Consider the following 18,192-nt stretch of genomic DNA (forward strand, 5'->3'; position numbering starts at 1 on the left):
TGACATCTAGTGGAAGGCATTGGAACTGAAATTCATCCTAAATCAATGGATACTGTAATGGCATTGCATAGAAAACTACAACTAAATAAATCCTACTTCCTGAATGGGTTTTTCTCAGGTTTTTGCCTGCCATATCAGTTCTGTTATAAATCACAGGCATTATTCTAACAGTTTTGGAACCTTTAGAGTTTTTTCTATCCAAATCTACTAATTATATGCATATCCTATCTTCTGGGCCTGAGTAGAAGGCAGTTTAATTTGGGCATGCTTTTTATCCAAAATTCCAAATGCGGCCCCCTACCCTAGAGAAATTAAACCCTTTACAATGAAGATCTGTGAAGTTATTTGGATTTTACAAATTATCTTTGAAAGACAGGGTCCTGAAAAAGGGATGTTTCTTTTTTTGCTGAGTTTATTTCAAGTTTATCCAACTTGGATCTATTTGCTTGCTAACAAGGTATAACAGATGATATATTATGAACACACCCTTCTGTCCGTCTCCAACTGTTTGAACAGTTTGCTAGCCTGTCCACTTTCTGCAGATGTTTAAATCATGTGGCGTACCGTATTTTTCAGAATGATTCCTTATGTCGCGTTTTATGCATATTGCACATTTATAAAATGCAGACTAAACTGCTAGGTTAAAATACTCCTAGCAGATCGTGTTACTGCAATGCCGCATGACAAACTATTATTTTTCCAGAATCAATGTTCATTGATACTCCCATTTAAGTAGTGTTTGCTCTGCGCACAATTTGAAGAGTTGAGACATAAAACGCGTATCATTAGAAAGGTTAACTTCTCATCTATTACAGTAAGATAATGTCTCACTGTGTTTCAGTGTCAATATGACCGATTGTTGGACCAAACAGCAAATAGCGAGTTGAAACCGTTTGTATAAGAGGAAGAAGTGATCTCATCTTTGTTGAGTGGCAGTGGGTGGGCTTGATATGTGTGTGTAAACAGGAAGGTGCACACAGCACAAAAGGAGCAAAAGAGACAAGACTAAAAAAACAATATGAGAAGAAGTGGACAAACACTATTTTTTTTATTGCGATACAGTCATTTGGAATATCTTGTAAAAAATAAATATAGCCAAGCCCTCTTTGTAACATGAACACAGACCAATTTTTTGGGGAGATAAATCTATTGACACTCAAGCTGGGCGATGTTTGTGCAGTGTTCACATTAGTAGTTCTGGAATTTGTCCCCCAGGAAAGACCGTTTCCACGGTAACATGTATTTACATGATGTGATGGAACGTTGAAACATTTCAGACACTGGCTATTGCTTCTTGACATAGAAACACCAGCAAGATAGGATAGCCAGCTGCAGGTATCACCAAGCTATGCTTGTTAGCTGCTATCAGATAGCCTACAGATATATAACTGAATTAGCTGACCATCTTGAGATGGCAAGTCAGTCAGGAGGGTTGTCCTCAACTTCATAACTCAGTTCTCTTCATAGCAAAGCTAGCTTCGCTTACCTCGCCGTACTCACTCCTGACCTTGTTTGTTGTGATTGAATAGCAAAACACACCCAAGACCACTTTAGTTTGCCTTCAGTCATGGCCGCTAAGCATTTCGTAATGAGCATTGATGAAAAACAGGGCCAAATCAGGAAGTGCAGTCGCCCTTTAACAACGCATAAGACAATTTCTTGTACATCATTTTTGGATGTGTTAACTCTGTAGTATAGGTCAATTGACGGTATATTAAAGGGTGCATGTGTGTGGGCCGACGCTGTGAAGAAAGCAGACAGAGAGTCTGACACCCTAGTTCACAGGTGTCAGCAATGTTTCTGAAACGCCAACGAGTTTACTTGCTGGGCTAAAACATCAAAGCTTGTGTATTATCATGTTTCTTCAGGCTGAGCTGGTGGAAATACTGAAGCAATCACTGTCAACCTCCCCTGTTTCTTCTCAGATCACAGAAGATGATACTATCACTGAAACTAGTCTGCTCTATTTTCAAGGATATAGTTTTTCTCATTACGAACAAATGTATGTAATAATACTTTTATCCAAAGTGAATTAAGAGTTAACAGTGTTGTTTAGGGTGTAGTTTCACACACAAGCGACACAAACAGCAATCTCAGGATACTAGATAAAGAACTGCAGCACGGTAGGAAGATTCCCACACCGAGGCTTCATAACCTGACAAATCACTAGCACAGGAAATGCATAGGTTGTTTTCTACTGGCAGAAAATCTGATTCAATTACATTATTTCAGAGAAAGGTTGATTTCAATCTCCAAATACATAGTCGGAGCTAAACAAAAATCGGCAACCCCCTGAGGGTGCCATGTTTTAATGACTACTCAATCAGGCATGAGCATGGTTGGTATGATATGAAATGATGATAGGAAAGTGACTCTTGTAGTCTAGCCTTTGTGGAGATGATCACGGTTTCTTGGTGCACTCCTCACCTCTGCAGTAAGCAGGGCCTTTTTCAAAGCTTTCGCTTTAAATCACCCCACCTTCTTCCTCACATCAATGAAGAAAACACTCAAATAGATAAGGGCTCTAATCTGTACAACTTTCTGTAGGCCTATGTATGGTGCGTCTCTGTGTCGAGTGCTGGTGAACTCAGAGTAAGCCAAAATGCTCAGATGATGATGATGGAGTAGGTACGGAGTGTTGAATTGTGGCTTATGTTGAGAAGTCGCTATGGGCTGGACAAAAGTTAAGCCTCGCCATGGACTTTGAAGCAAGGTTATTATAGTTTTGCGTATTTATATCTATTTAGTTTTTGTTTTTTAATTTGAATTCAGCTTAGTTTCAGTTAGTTTTGAGACCTGATTTGCTAGATTTTATTTAATTTAAGTTGTATGAAAATAATAGCGTTTTAGTGTTAGGGACAGAAAGCATGCTAGGAGCTATTTGGGTTGTATAGTTTTTTGTGTGTGTTTTTGGGATGTCACTTCTTGCAACTGGGGGGGCAGTAATTTACATTTACATTGTCGTAATTTACCAGACGCTCTTATCCAGAGCAACTTACAGGAGCAATTAGGGTTAAGTGCTTTGCTCAAGGGCACATTGACAGATTAGTCGGCTCGGTGATTGGAACCAGCGACCTTCTGGTTACTGGCCAAACGCTCTTAACCGCTAGGCTACCTGCCACCCATAAGGTGATGGCTCAGGTCTTAGGTTAGTTTAGCCCTTCATGACTCCAATGCTACATTGGAGTCATTCCACGTCCCTTTTGATTAGCTGAGGTGATTTGGTCAAGTCTAGAAACAATTTACACTAGATACACTGTTTAACCACAGATTTCCACAGAGGATTTTTGTTTAAACAGCTTTGAGCTGAGAGTTTTTAGTTGTTGTTCCCTCCCGAATTTACATTAGCTCAGGAAATGCAATGCAAAACACCTTTGTGGGAATTTGTATTAAAACAGTGCACAAAAAATATATATATATTTTGTATTTGTAAAATAATTTTGGGGTGCTCTGAAAGTGAAATTACGGAGGGTTTCAAAACCATATTGCACACGGTGATTATGAATGGTTAGACAGAGCATCAGGACAGTTCTACACGTTGGCCCCGCTGTGGTCAACTGTTCAAATGAGAACCCTATGGCTCTATGGTTCTCACAAGTTAAGGTAAGGTCAACCTCAAAGTGACTTGGATTTAAAGAGAAACTGAATGTAATAAGCAACTTCTCCTTTTGAAAATGGCCTATGTGGTATCAATGAGTCAGAAACATTTATTCTAGTGTAAAATTGACAAATGTGGAAATAGGATAATTTTGGACATAGTCTCGTCCAAAACAGAGATTTGCGAGATATTTAGAGAATAAAATGGTATGTCCTTGGGTTGGGTTCAATTCTGCCCACAGCTGGTAATAAGTAATAATCAATTTGGACCGCATTTGCATGCAACCCGATCGTAATGCCCATGGTCAATTTGGTTTGACATTCGATATCCCTATGGGGCTTGTTAGGGACCATCAGTAAATAACACAATGTATATGGGACAATATATTAAAAACGTCAGTAGCTCCACACACATTTCAACAACTTAAAAAACAAACATTTAAATTGTTTAAATTCATATACAAATATTGAAAGCATTTAATGAGACAACTAAAAGGTGTGTAACGAGACGGAAATGACTCCACACAATCCTCACGGCTAAGGACGCTGCTGGTACATATGCAGCGTTGACTTTTTCGCTCTTTACATGAATTGCTGTTGGAATTTAGCGTCTTCTTGGTTTTGTCGCCTTCCATTTTTTCCTTGTTCAGCTTTTTCATTTCGGACGTTTTATCTGCCAACCACGTGCCTGTCTGGTAAATTTGAACGCCTCTCCTCCTATGCAGCCTCCCGACAAAAGCTTCTCCCAAGCGGGTGTGACACCTACTCCCATTGCCTGCTGCTTTGATACCTCCCGGCAATGTGCTCCCTTTCTGGTATCCCCATCTGGTACTCTCTCTCTGTCTGTATGTCTCTCTCTGTCTCTCTCGGTCTGTCTGTGTCTCTGTCTCTCTCGGTCGGCCTGTCCCCCCCCCCGTTACCTGATGAAACTGCTGTGCCATATGATACACATTCAAATGCCATAAAGCAACACTACAAAGCTCTCCCTGTCCTCCGCCGTGCCCTGATTGTATTACTGCTGACAATATCCAGCAATGTGCATGTACACCCTGTCACGTCTACTGCTGCTTGCCCCAATTATGACTTGTGCTCTGATGATTTCCGCTTCACTGATTTCTGCTCTCGTTAAAGCCTGGGTTTTATGCACATTAACACTAGAAGCTTATTACTTACAATTTATCAATTAAAAGTGTGGTTTCACAGGTCCAACCCAGATGTGTTGGTCATTACTGAGAAAGAGTTTTCTGAACACTGATGTCAACCTTTCTGGTTATAACCTTTTTGAAGGATCACCTTCAGTGCTCAAACAATTTGATTAGCTGGTATTAAGCATTAAGCTTTCAAATATCTCTGTTGACTGTTGCTTGGTGTTATCGTCCACGATCACAACCAGCCTGTAACCTACCTGCCCTAAGCTCTCTCCTGGCCCCTTACACTAAGTCTGAATTTGTCCTGATAGGTGACCTGAACTGGGACATGCTTATTCAGCTTGATTCTCTCTGTCGAAGATGCTTGGACCTTCCTTTTTGATATTTTCAGTGGTATTGTTAACAAGCGCGCCCCCATAATTTTTTTTTTTGCCCCTGGTTCGCCCGTGATCTGGCAGAGCTACTCCACCTCAAGAACCCCATTTGGCAAAAGGCTTGGCACACAAATACTCAGGCTGTCATTCAGGCAAATTAGAAATAAGTGCACTCAGACTATCTGGAAGGCCAAAGTTAGTTACTTTTAGGAGCAGTTCTCTCTGTGGGTCTAACCCCAAGAAGTTCTGAAAAATGGTGAAAGACCTGCAGAATAAACCGTCCACCTAACAGCTGCCCATGTCCCTTAGTGTTGATGATGTGGTTGTTACTGACAAGGAGCGTATGACTGAGCTCTTTAAATCACCACTTCATTACGTCAGGATTCCTAATTGGACTCAGCCACGCCTCCTTGCCTATCCAACACATCCTATCCCAGCCCTTCTAATGCAATTAGCCCTGATGCTCCTCCCTCTTTTCCTCCTGCTCCGCTACACAGCTTCTCCCTGCAGGCAGTCACTGAGTCTGAGGTGCTAAAGGAGCTCCTTAATAAACTTGACCCTAAAAAAAACACAACTGGGTCAGATCCTCTCTCCTTTAAAGTTACAGATCCCATCATCGCAGAGCCCTTCTCGACCTCTGGGAAGACAGCCACGGTGCATCCGTTATTTAAAGGGGGAGCACAAGCTGGTCCTAACTGTATTAGGCCAATTTCTATCCTGTCCTGTTAAGCAAAAGTGTTAGGAAAAACTTGTCAATCAATTGACTAGATTTCTTGATGCATCAGCACATATCCAAGCTGCAGGCTAAGGTTAAATCTAGACTTGGTTTCCTCTATCGTAATAGCTCCTCTTTCACCCCAGCTTCTAAACCAACACTGATTCAGAAGTTCATCCTACCCATGCTAGCTTACAGAGACGTAATTGATATATCTGCAGGTAAGGGTGTTCTCGAGCGGCTAGATGTTCCATTCGACCATCAGATTTGCCACCAATGCTCCTTATAGGACACATCCCTGCACTCTAGACTCTTCTGTGAACTGACCATCTCTGTATTCCCGGCTTAAGACCCACTCGTTGACGCTTATTTATAAAATCCTCTTAGGCCTCACTCCCCCCTATCTGAGATATCTACTGCAGCCCTCATACTCCACATAAAACACCCGTTCTGCCAGTCACATTCAGTTAAAGGTCCCCAAAGCACACACATCCCTAAGTCGCTCCTCTTTTCAGTACGCTGCAGCTAGTGACTGGAATGAGCTTCAAAAAACAACAACTGGACAGTTTTATCTCCATCTCTACGTTCAAAGACTCAGTCATGGACACTTGCGGCTGCTTCACATGATGTATTGTGGCCTCGACCGTTTTGCCCCTCGTGCTGTTGTCTGTGGCCAACAACGTTGTTTGTGCTCATTACCATGTTGTGGTGCTGCCATGTGGTATTGCTGTCATGTGTTGCTACAATGTGTTGTCTTAGATCTCTTTTTGTAGTGATGTGTGTCTTGTCCTACATATTTATTTTTTTATCCCAGCCCCTGTCCCCACAGGAGGCCGTTTGCCACTTGGTAGGCAGTCATTGTAAATAAGAATTTGTTCTTGCCTAGTTAAATAAAAAAGTTTTAAAAAATATATATATATAAAAATAAAAAAAAGAGTCCCATTTACATTGTTTAATTTATTGACCGTCCCTAACTAGCCCCACAGATAGGCTATCCAAAGTCAAACCAACTTTACCACCGCCGACTGAAGCTAATATACGAAAGAAGTTGGCTAGCTTGCTGGCTAGTCTACTTCCAGACACAAGACCTGGTTAGACTGTTTCAAGTTATCGAGAAGGGTGAGTGACTAACTGTGTACTGTTTTGGCAGAGTGAAAGTACAAAATGCTTCCCACGTTCAAACATAAACACACACCAACATGAAAGTATGCCTCCAAATCTCGTTCTCAGTCGCATTTCCTAATGAGGAGAAATGAAACAGAGGCCAAATCAGGAAGTTCGACCCCCTTTAAAAGGAATAGTGTCGAGAATGGTGCAAAAAATATATTGGAATGGAATTCTCGCAACTGTTTACACCAACCCAATGCATTTTTACGTCAGTAGTCCATGTAAGAAGAATCAAATTAGCTACTTAGCACGTCAGTAGTCCATGTAAGAAGAATCAAATTAGCTACTTAGCACCCCCCCCCCCCCCCCCCCCCTCGGCTAGTATTAGCCTGTGATGCACAAACAAGGACTTTTTGAAACATCGCCATCTCCTGGCCGCATTTACCCGCCAGATTGAGAAGCTTGAAAACCACAGAAGTTGAATGAACATAATTCATGATGGTTTGTATTTTATTTTAGTTAGTTTTAGTTTTTCAAACAGGTTTGTTAATCATTTTATTTCAGTTTACTATATTGTTTTTCCCCCCCATGATTAGTTTTTGTTTACTATAATAAACTTGCTATGAAGTACTTTCAATAGAGATTCAAAGTGCTCTTTAGTCCATGACTAGGCTGAAATGACTAGCCAGGCTAATGTGACTCGGAGGGGGGCCAGGGTAAAGTACTGTACCTGTATCTCCAGTTCAGAGATTTGTTGCTGCAGCTCAGCCATAGCAGCAATGTTGTCAGCCTCTCTCAGCCTCACCGCCATCACCTCCTCCTTGTTCTGAAACAAAGAAATAAACACTGTCAGGCCAGAGTGTCACCGAACGTGAAAAAGAGTGAGTGTCACCAACATTGTAGAAAAGATAGCCTATTGCATTTATGTCAGTTAGCCTATTACCTCTGCAGAAGTAATATTTCTAGAGTGTTATCAAAGAAATGTTAACAGCCATTACCACACTGTAAGCTCCTGGGAAACATTTTTATTACAGTTTAGTATGGTTCCTGAGGAAATCCCAGAGAGAAAAGGGGTGTTGCTGAGCTGCAGAGGGCCGTTTAACACACACACACACACACACACACACACACACACACACTTAACACCTTCACCAGCAAAGAGATGTTAAGAAGTCAAAAGCAAAACAAACTGCTTCCCTGTTCAGAACTTGAAGACCTGATCTTAACAGGAGGCAACAGATCAGATAAAATAATGATTTTTGACAACTTATCAAACCAGTGATGGAGAAATACTCATTGTCCTTTCTGGCATGGTTTCAGATTCTACGGTGGATGCATTATGCAGCATAACCAGGCCAGCACAGTTCAGTTCAGTTGGCTCAGCTCTGTTCGGCTCAGTAGTGTGAATAGGGTATCAGTGGAAAAGCCACCTCACCAGCCAGTTCTAGTCATCCCAACAGCAAACTTTCTTACCTTGCACTCAATCTCCGCCTGTTTGCGTTTGATCTCCTGCAGCTGAACGTACAGGCTCTTGTTCTGGGCGGTCAGCACAGTCACACGCTCCTGAAAGCCCCGGCCCTCCTGCTCCGCCCGACGCAGTTGGTTGCCATGGATCTGGTTCTGCAGGCGGGGAGGGAGGGATATGGAAGGTACATTTTGGGAGGGGGCAGTTTATGCACTACACAACCCCACTGCTATATCACAAGAAGCCACCCATTGACAATTTCTATATCTTGAATCATTATTTGCCTACAATAGAAAGTAGTAACTTAAAATGTCTGCCCTCTTCAACATGGAAACATCACCGACTTACACCAGTACATCTGGAGCTACGGATACTTTGACAGTTAAAAATATGTACTTCTGCTGCCCCCTAGCGATTTGATAATGCAATAAAAGGGGACATTTGAATACCCTAAAATGTAAGTTTTATTTGTCACATGAACATGTACAGTAAAATGCTTAACTTGCAAGCACTGCCCAATAGTGCAGTATTCAATATAAACAAGTATGACTAATAAAACACACAACACCCCATAATTGCAAATGTATAAAATAAACTACAGACAAATACCTTAATTACATAAGTATTCAGACGCTTTGCTATGAGCCTCGAAATTGAGCTCAGGTGCATCCTGTAATCATTGATCATCCTTGATGTTTCCACAACTTGATTGGAGTCCACCTGCGGTAAATTCAATTGTTTGGACATGATTTGGAAAGGCAAATACCGGTCTATAGAAGTTCCCACAGTTGACAGTGCATGTCAGAGCAAAAATCAAGCCATGAGGTCGAAGGAATTGTCCGTAGAGCTCCGAGACAGTATTGTGTTGAGGCACAGATCGGGGGAAGGGTACCAAAACATTTCTGCAGCATTGAAGGTCCCCAAGAACACAGTGGCCTCCATCATTCTTAAATGGAAGACGTTTGGGACCACCAAGACTCTTCCTAGAGTTGGCCACCTGGACAAACTGAGCAAGGGCCTTAGTCAGGGAGGTGACCAAGAACCCGATTGTCACTCTGACAGAGGTCCTCTGTGGAGATGGGAGAACCTTCCAGAAGGATAACCATATCTGCAGAACTCCACCAATCAGGCCTTTATGGTAGAGTGGCCAGACGGAAGCCACTCCTCAGTAAAAAGCACATGACAGAGTTTGCCAAAAGGCACCTAAAGGACGCAGACCATTAAAAACAAGATTATCTGGTCTGAGGAAACCAAGATTGAGCTCTTTGGCCTGAATGCAAAGCTTCATGTCTGGAGGAAACCTGGCACCATCCCTACGGTGAAGCACGGTGGGGAAAGATGAATGGAACAAAGTACAGAGAGATCCATGATGAAAACCTGCTCCAGAGCACTCAGGGCGAAGGTTCACCTTCCAACACAACAACCCTAAGCACACAGCCAAGACAACGCAGGAGTGGCTTCGGGACAGGTCTCAAAGTCCTTGAGTGTCTCAGCCAGAGCCCGGACTTGAACCCAATCGAACATCCCTGGAGAGACCTGAAAATAGCTGTGCAGCGATGCTCCCCATTCAATCTGACAGAGCTTGGGAGGATCTGCAGAGAAGAATGGTAGAAACTCTCCAAATACAGATGTGCCAAGCTTGTTTTCGTCACACCCAAGAAGACTTGAGGCTGTAATCACTTTCCAAAGGTGCTTCAAGAAAGTACTGAGTAAAGGGTTTGAATACTTATGTAAAATGTACAAAAAAAAACGTTTTGGTACATTTGCAAACATTTCTAAAAACCTCTGTCATTATGGGGTAGTGTGTGTAGATTGAAAGGAAAAAACATATTTAATCAATTTTAGAATAAGGCTGTAATCTAAGATAATGTAAAAAGTCAAGGGGTTGGAATACTTTCCAAATGCACTGTGTAAGTGTGTGTGTGTGTGTGTGTGTGTATGTATGTGTGCAAATGTGTGAGTGTAGGCGGGATAGACAGATATACATTGTAAACAGGGCACACACATGCATGTCAAGATACAGGTAGACTACTAATATTTCTACAAAGGCTTAGCTGTGTGTGTCCTCTGACCTGTGTCTCCAGCTCCATCATCCTCTGTCGTGACTCTCTGAGCTCCGCCTGGGCCTCAGCCTCCCGTAGTCTGACACTCATTAGCTCGTCCTGCAGCTCAGACATAGCATTCTTCTTCGGGATGTCCTTCCAGCGGCCTGCCGTACGCGCCAGGTGACGCTGTAAGAGCAGGTGGAGACGCACGCAATCAACCAAAGATGCTCGGACTCCACGCAACTAAAATAGCTAAGTCCTGGCCTTATATGGTGTGGATAATAGATGTTCCTCCTTACCAACTGAGCTCCTTCAGTCCAGTCACAGCCTAAGCTTCCCTTGTATAAAATGATACTATATTATACTATATTTAGCTGTTCCTTACCTGCCAGTGCTCGTCCAGGTCTCTGACCTGTTGTCTGAGCTCCTTCTGCCCAGTCACAGCCTCAGCCTCTCTCAGCTTCCCTGCTATCAGCTCCTCCTGCAACCGCACTACGTTGGTGTCATCTGGCAGAGACGTGTTCCTCTGAGGAGAGAGACAGAAACAAACAGTCACAACCAAAACAATGACTGAGAAGACCCAAATTCAGGGTGTGGAGTATGCTGGATAGGGACAGTAAAATACCAGGGATGTGTTCAGCAGGGCGCAACATTGTGCAATTTACAGATAGAAAAATATTATGTAGATTCTATTCAGACTTTCATCTCTGTCACATGAAATCACATGAAATCACTTGCACCAGGTGCGCTTTTTAGAACAGTGTTTTCCGCTAATTGTATTTTGGCAAATGTTTGAAAATCCCTTCACATTGGCTTCTTCATTACAGTAGTTGCATGTTACATAAAATTGCTTCGTGGCTATTGTTGCATGTTTGAATGAAAGTCCATAATATTGCTTCGTGGCTATTGTTGCATGTTTGAATGAAAGTCCATAATATTGCTTCGTGGCTATTGTTGCATGTTTGAATGAAAGTCCATAATATTGCTTCGTGGCTATTGTTGCATGTTTGAATGAAAGTCCATAATATTGCTTCGTGGCTATTGTTGCATGTTTGAATGAAAGTCCCCCCAAAATAATGTTCCTTGATTATGTTCCTTGTAGGGCTGTGGCGATACCAGTTTCGCAATATTTTTTCCCATGGCAAAAATAAAAACACGAAGCAGAAACGTTAGATTCCGCGATAAAATATCAAAGTAATTTCTAATTATGCCGACATAAGCAGCGTTCACTGTGAATGCAGTCTCCACTTTAAATGTCAATCACGCTGGCAGGAGAGGCTCATGCATGTACCGATAGGACGCATAGGGAGTGAATATTAAGCTTCTAAAGCCGATAAATCAATTTATTCCCAAGCAACTGGGAGTGTGAGTGGTCGGTTTTGTACAACAACGAACCAACAAGCATTGGCTTCCCCCAGAGGAAAAGACGACGATCAACTTGGAGACGCAAACGACAGTAATAAACAGTTAAAGGCGACCCAGTGAAACGTAGCTCTCAATGCACACAAAAACAAATTAACTGCAATCTCATTACAAAAGTGGATTCGCTCAAAAAGAAAGTAGAGGCTATCGTGTCAGACACGCACAAACAAGAGGCGTGCGCATGAACGAAGGTAACGAAATTAGCATTTTGGAAAAGTTGCAAACTTTAGAAGATTAATTGGACCAGCAAGAACACAGAACGAGTAGAAATATTTGAATATTGCCCTTACCGGAAGACGAGGAAATAGGATACATTTTTAGCTATGATTTAAGTATACTACAATGTAATTTAATTTATTTTTGTGACTCGTAAACCTGTAAGAGTTCGGGACAGATTAAGAGAGGATGTCGAGTCATTATTCCTTGTTGTCATTATAGCTAAAACACAATGGTGGTTATTGGTGGCTCTATCCAAGGGATTGGGAGGAGGTGACTAGGAGGGCATCAAACATATTTCTCTGAGGTGTGTGTGGGCAACTCACTCCAGTCTCTAGGTGGACCCACTCTCCCCATGTAGACCCCCACCAGCCACTATATTTTAATTTACTAGGTAATGCAAACTGACCACAATACTTAAGTTGCAATTTTTCTCCAATGTATGTGCAATAACAATCTACAGACTGTTGGTACATAAGAAGAATAGTTGAAGCTTAAAAGCCCTAAAAAGGCATAGCGCCTGTTAAAATGTTTTATTTGATTCTATTTGAAAATAGACTGAACAGACAATGTTAACTTCGATTTTATACAAGTCAAAGCCAAATGAATCCAACTTATTACATGGACTGTGCACAGGCTCTATGATGGGGAAAAAAAGCATATGGTTCTTGAACACTTAAAAGTGGTTTTCCTGCAAGAGTTACATTTCAAAAAAGGAGAAATGTAATATTTAAAGAGGAGCTGGGTTGGACAGGCCTATGACACACACAAGCCTAAGATCACCATGTGCAATGCCAAGCGTTGGCTGGAGATGTGAAAAGCTCACCGCCACTGGACTCTGGAGCAGTGAAACGCGTTCTCTGGAGTGATGAATTACAGTTCACCATCTGGGAATCCGATGGACGAATCTGGGTTTTGTGGATGCCAGGAGAACACTACCTGCCCCAATGCATAGTGCCAACTGCAAAGTTTGGTGTAGGAGAAACAATGGTCGGTGGCTGTTTTTAATGGTTCGGGCTAGGATCCTTAGTTCCATTGAAGGGAAATCTGTGCTTCCAACTTTGTGGCAATAATTTGGGGAAGGCCCTTTCCTGTTTCAGCATGACAATGCCCCCGTGCACAAAGCAAGGTCCATAGAGAAACAGTTTGTCGAGATCGGTGTGGAAGAACTTGACTGGCCTGCACAGAACCCTAACCTCAACCCCACCGAACACCTTTGATATGAATCGGAAAGGGGACAGCGAGCCAGGCCTAATCGCCCAACATCAGTGACAGACCTCACTAATTATGTTGTGGCTAAATGGAAGAAAGCCCCCGTCCGCAGCAATGTTCCAACATCTAGTGGAAAGCCTTCCCCGAAGAGTGGAGGCTGTTATAGAAGAAAAGGGGGAACCAACTTCATATTAATGCCCATGATTTTGGAATGAGATGTTTGACGAGCAGGTGTCCACATACTTTTGGTCATGTAGTGTATTTAAGGAGTGCATGGTGCCAGTATTGGAGGATTTGGATTAATGACAAATCTATGGATAGCATGATTGTTTCTGTCAAATAGGTAGGCCTAACTCTTATTTTATTGAATAGGAAGAAATAGGCTCCAACAAAGCCCTTGTTGTTAGTGAAGTCAAATTAATATGAAGGAATGTTGTTGAAATGAATTGGGAACCATTTGCTGTCCACCCCTGTTTCATTATGCCGCCCACTTGCCTTTTTAGTTTACATTCTCCTGCACGCTCTCCTCATTAATAAGTTAATGATTGAAAAAGTGTCTTGTGACATTGTAATCCATTTGGTTGAGCTACAAAAAAACAACACACGTAGGCTACATAATTTAGTCTATATTAAATACATTTTAGGGAGCGTTAGTCTCTTCCAACATCACCCTGGCAAGGAACGCTGGGCATGGACAAGCTAAATATTTTGAGCCCCTGCCTTTGGCCAAGTGGGCACTACTTATCATGGGGCAGCATCAGCGCTCACTTAAATAGCCCTCATGCCACTGGGTGAGAGAAGTTATTGTTTTGGGGCAAAATAATGTAAGGTGTTATGTGTTGTTGGAGGTGCATCTTTAACTCATAAAATTGCGCCCTCGTCGAACTGCCACTCTAGGCAACTTTCTAATCCTGCCTAATGGGCAGGCCGGCCATGGGGCCTAATCATATAATTATATTTAGAATCCCTATTAACTCAATAGCATCTCTGTGGGTCATAAAGATTTGTCATTTAACTTTTAAAATGTATTAACTTTTATTGTGGCATAAACACAACCAGTCATGATGTTTTAATCTAACTGTCAATCACTTCAAACGGGCTCCTTTACTAGGCTACCCACGCACGTTCATCCACTCGCAACTTATTTCCTCCAAACAGTGGTGAATGGAAAGAGACATCTGTGACAAAAAAAACACCAAAAAGTGTCATGACATTTGCCGATTTTCATTAGACCAGAATGAATGCCTTCACAGCTGTCGTTGCGCGTCTCCTGTCGGACACTTATCTCTGCCTTGGCAAAATGTCAATGTTCTTGTTGGACCACATCACATTTTAGAGCGTAGGCTATACATCTACCGCATGTTTTCAAGTCGCTCATTTTTCATGCCTCATATGGGAGCGATAAATAATGGTGTAATAGCCAACAGTTTGAGTCATTTTGTTTTCATTATTGTGATAGGCTCATGTTTTAACGGAACGGCGTACCCACACTGCTTCTTTTGGACGGAACGGGGTACCAGACCACACCGCCTTACTTTCACACCTGAACATTACTTACGATATTTACAGATAATGAAAAATGTACACTTAATCCAGTATAAACTAATGTATAGAATGTATTATACAAGAGACACAATTCTCACTGAGGGTGCAGTCAGACACTCGATGGGTTGGACAATACTTTTCTCGTCAATCTTGAAAAACATATACTTAACTGAAGATAAAAAAAATCTACCTATCCTCCATGGCCTTTAACACAATGGAAAGGCCAAATGCTTTATTATCTAAAATGTTGAAAGTCCGTGAGCAACAGACAGAAACAAAATGGTGCAGTTTGAGGTCATGCGGCGGAGAGTGATGCGGGCGCTGGGGATAGGGGTGTGGATGTTTGTGTGTGTCTGTATGTTTTGTATTGTAAAACAATTTTCAATTACAAAATTTAAATCGATTACACCCTAATGATGAATTTCCACAATGTGGATTGAATAGTCCCCTAAATAAATGTGACTCTGGATGAAGACAACGTTTGTTTCCAACATTAGGGTGGTTTTCCTCAAAGTTGAATCCGCTTCGCATTTTATTTCTTTGCCACGATACTAACGAGTATTGCAATACTGGTATCGTCCCAGCCCTAGTTCCTTGTAGGCATGCATATTATTTTCTGTTTGTCACATCATTTTACAAAACAAATGTCATCTGTTAACTGGTTAATGGGGGTCAGTTAGTCAGCAGCATCATTTTATGAAATTTGCATCCCTAATGTAGAACAAACATGCCTCACGGAATCACATCAGCTCTAGTCATGACATTTCTATCCGCAATATCCCACAATGTTTACCTATTCCAGGTGGAATGCCTGACAGAGGAGTTAAACTAGGCAGCACTGTGACAGTGAGTGAATTCATGAGACAGTCCGAGCCAGGTAACACACCTTCTCTATGTCCAGGATCTTGTCTTGCATCTCTTTGAGGGCACACTGGGACTCTGCCTCCTTTAGCCTGGCCTGAACCAGTTCTCTCTCCAGCTGCAGGATAGACTCCTCTGTGTAGCAGGGGATGCCCTTCTACAGAAAGGAGAGGGAGGACCAGGAGAGTGAGGAAGAAATATTATTTGATACACCTTTTGAAATTGTTTCCCCAGACCTAAAATTAGTCAATGGACAATCTCCATTTATGGTGCATTATAGTCCAGGACTAGGCTTTATCGGTCTCCGGGAAACTGGCCAATAGTGTCCTTTAGGTTAGTCTGAGTAGGAATGTGTTAGAATCTCAAAATAACACTGGATATTCAAATGACCTACTGAAAATTAAATTACAATATAAATGTTATATATTTTCATTTAATATATTTGTATACATGAACATTGTATTGTAAAAAAAACAAAAAAATAATTTGAGCAATCAACATGAGAAATGCATAGTTATTGTCCTGGAACTTAGAAGTAGCTATCTAACTTATTAAATTGCATACCACTAACAACCCCTCAAATACACCAAGCAGTATAGCGACTCAATTTCATCCTTGATTTCCACAGAGGGCAGCAAATTAGGCTCACTCTCCCAAATCATTCTAAATGTTTAATGGGTATAGCAGCTCATTGTCAGAGCAAGAGAACACATTATGTAAAACACCGCAGTGCAGACATCACAACACGTTTCACTAAATCAGCTCATCAATATTAAAGGGTCTGTTTAGCACCAAGAGAGGGTCCCACTGGGGTACCACACACACACACAGCTCTGGCTCCACATTGCATACACCCACAGCACCTCCTTATAAATTCATGAATCCTTTCCAGGAGTATGATAATGACTGCAAAAGGTGATTGCACTGCGCAAACAGCATGCCACAATTTGAAGTAATGCATTGAAACAGGATCATTCTGTATAGAGTAAGAAAAGAGACAGAGTTTGTGGTCTGCAGTGAAGAGGTGGGGAGAATCCATCTCCACTGTCACCTTTACAGACTGTGAATTTGTTGCTAAGCAGCGTACATATTTTGATTAAGTGTAAAAAGTAAACATTGTCAACACAGGATATACATACAGTGCCTTCGGAAAGTATTCAGACGCCTGGACTTATTCCACATTTTGTTACGTTACAGCCCTTTTCTAAAACGGATTAAAACATTTTTTTTTATCCCCAGCAATCTACATACAATACCCCATAATGACAAAGCGAAAACAGGTTTAGACATTTTTGCAAATGTATTACAAATAAAAAACAAATAAATTTACATAAATATTCAGACCCTTCTAAGAGATTCGAAACTGAGCTCAGGTGCGTCTTTGAGATGTTTCTACAACTTGGAATCCACCTGTGGTAAATTAAATTAATTGATCTAGAGGCGAATGAAACGCACACCAATTTAGGTGAGGTGCTGGCTAGCGGAGTAGAACACTTGAAAGATTATTTGGCTACATAGGCCTACAAACATTTACAATAGCAACATCACAATAATCACACATTCAATTGATTGGACATGATTTGCAAAGGTACACACCTGTCTATATAAGGTCGCACAGTTGACAGTGTCGGAGTGTCATGAGGTCGAAGGAATTGTCCGTAGAGCTCCGAGACAGGATTGTGTCGAGGCACAGATCTGAAGGGTACCAAAACATTTCTGCAGCATTGAAGGTCCCCAAGGACACAGTGGCCTCCATCATTCTTAAATGGAAGAAGTTTGGAACCACCAAGACTCTTCCTAGAGCTGGCCGCCCGGCCAAACTGAGCAATCGGAGGAGAAGGGCCTTGGTCAGGGAGGTGACCAAGAACCCAATGGTCACTCTGACAGAGCTCCAGAGTTCCTCTGTGGAGATGGGAGAACCTTCCAGAAGGACAACCATCTCTGCAGCACTCCACCAACCAGGCCTTTATGGTAGCGTGGCCAGACGAAAGCAACTCCTCAGTAAATGGCACAACAGCCTGCTTAGAGTTTACCAAAAGGTCCCTAAAGGATACTCAGACCATGAGAAACAATATTCTCTGGTCTGATGAAACCAAGATTGAACTCTCACCTGAATGCCAAGCATCACGTCTGGTGGACACCTGGCACCATCCCTAAGGTGAAGCATGGTGGGGGCAGCATCATGAGGTGGGGATATTTTTCAGTGGCAGGGACTGGGAGACTAGTCAGGATCGAGGGAAAGATGAACGGCACAAAGTACAGAGAGATCCTTGATGAAAACCTGCTCCAGAGCGCTCAAGGACTCAGGACTGGGGTGAAGGTTCTCCATCCAACAGGACAACGACACTAAGCACACAGCCAAGACAATGCAGGAGTAGCTTCGGGACAAGTCTCTGAATGTCCTCGAGTGGCCCAGCCAGAGCCCGGACTCGAACCCGATAGAACATCTCTGGAAAGACCTGAAAATAGCTGTGCAGCAACGCTC

General features: G+C 42.1%; 1 protein-coding gene across 4 annotated transcripts in view; it reads right to left on the bottom strand.

Moving 5' to 3' along the window:
* Window positions 1-18,192, bottom strand: part of LOC109898064 (ecotropic viral integration site 5 protein homolog) — a 93,528-nt gene that overhangs the window by 16,567 nt on the left and 58,769 nt on the right. For all 4 annotated transcript variants that reach the window (XM_031833564.1, XM_020492835.2, XM_020492832.2 and 1 more), the window contains 5 exons: window positions 15,733-15,864; window positions 10,837-10,977; window positions 10,479-10,637; window positions 8,415-8,561; window positions 7,672-7,767 (listed from right to left, as the gene is read on the bottom strand). In XM_031833564.1, the coding sequence (XP_031689424.1) occupies window positions 7,672-7,767; window positions 8,415-8,561; window positions 10,479-10,637; window positions 10,837-10,977; window positions 15,733-15,864 (675 nt within the window). The remainder of the gene's footprint in view (window positions 1-7,671; window positions 7,768-8,414; window positions 8,562-10,478; window positions 10,638-10,836; window positions 10,978-15,732; window positions 15,865-18,192) is intronic.

This window comes from Oncorhynchus kisutch, linkage group LG10, assembly GCF_002021735.2.
Source record: "Oncorhynchus kisutch isolate 150728-3 linkage group LG10, Okis_V2, whole genome shotgun sequence".
Taxonomy (NCBI): Eukaryota; Metazoa; Chordata; class Actinopteri; order Salmoniformes; family Salmonidae; genus Oncorhynchus; species Oncorhynchus kisutch.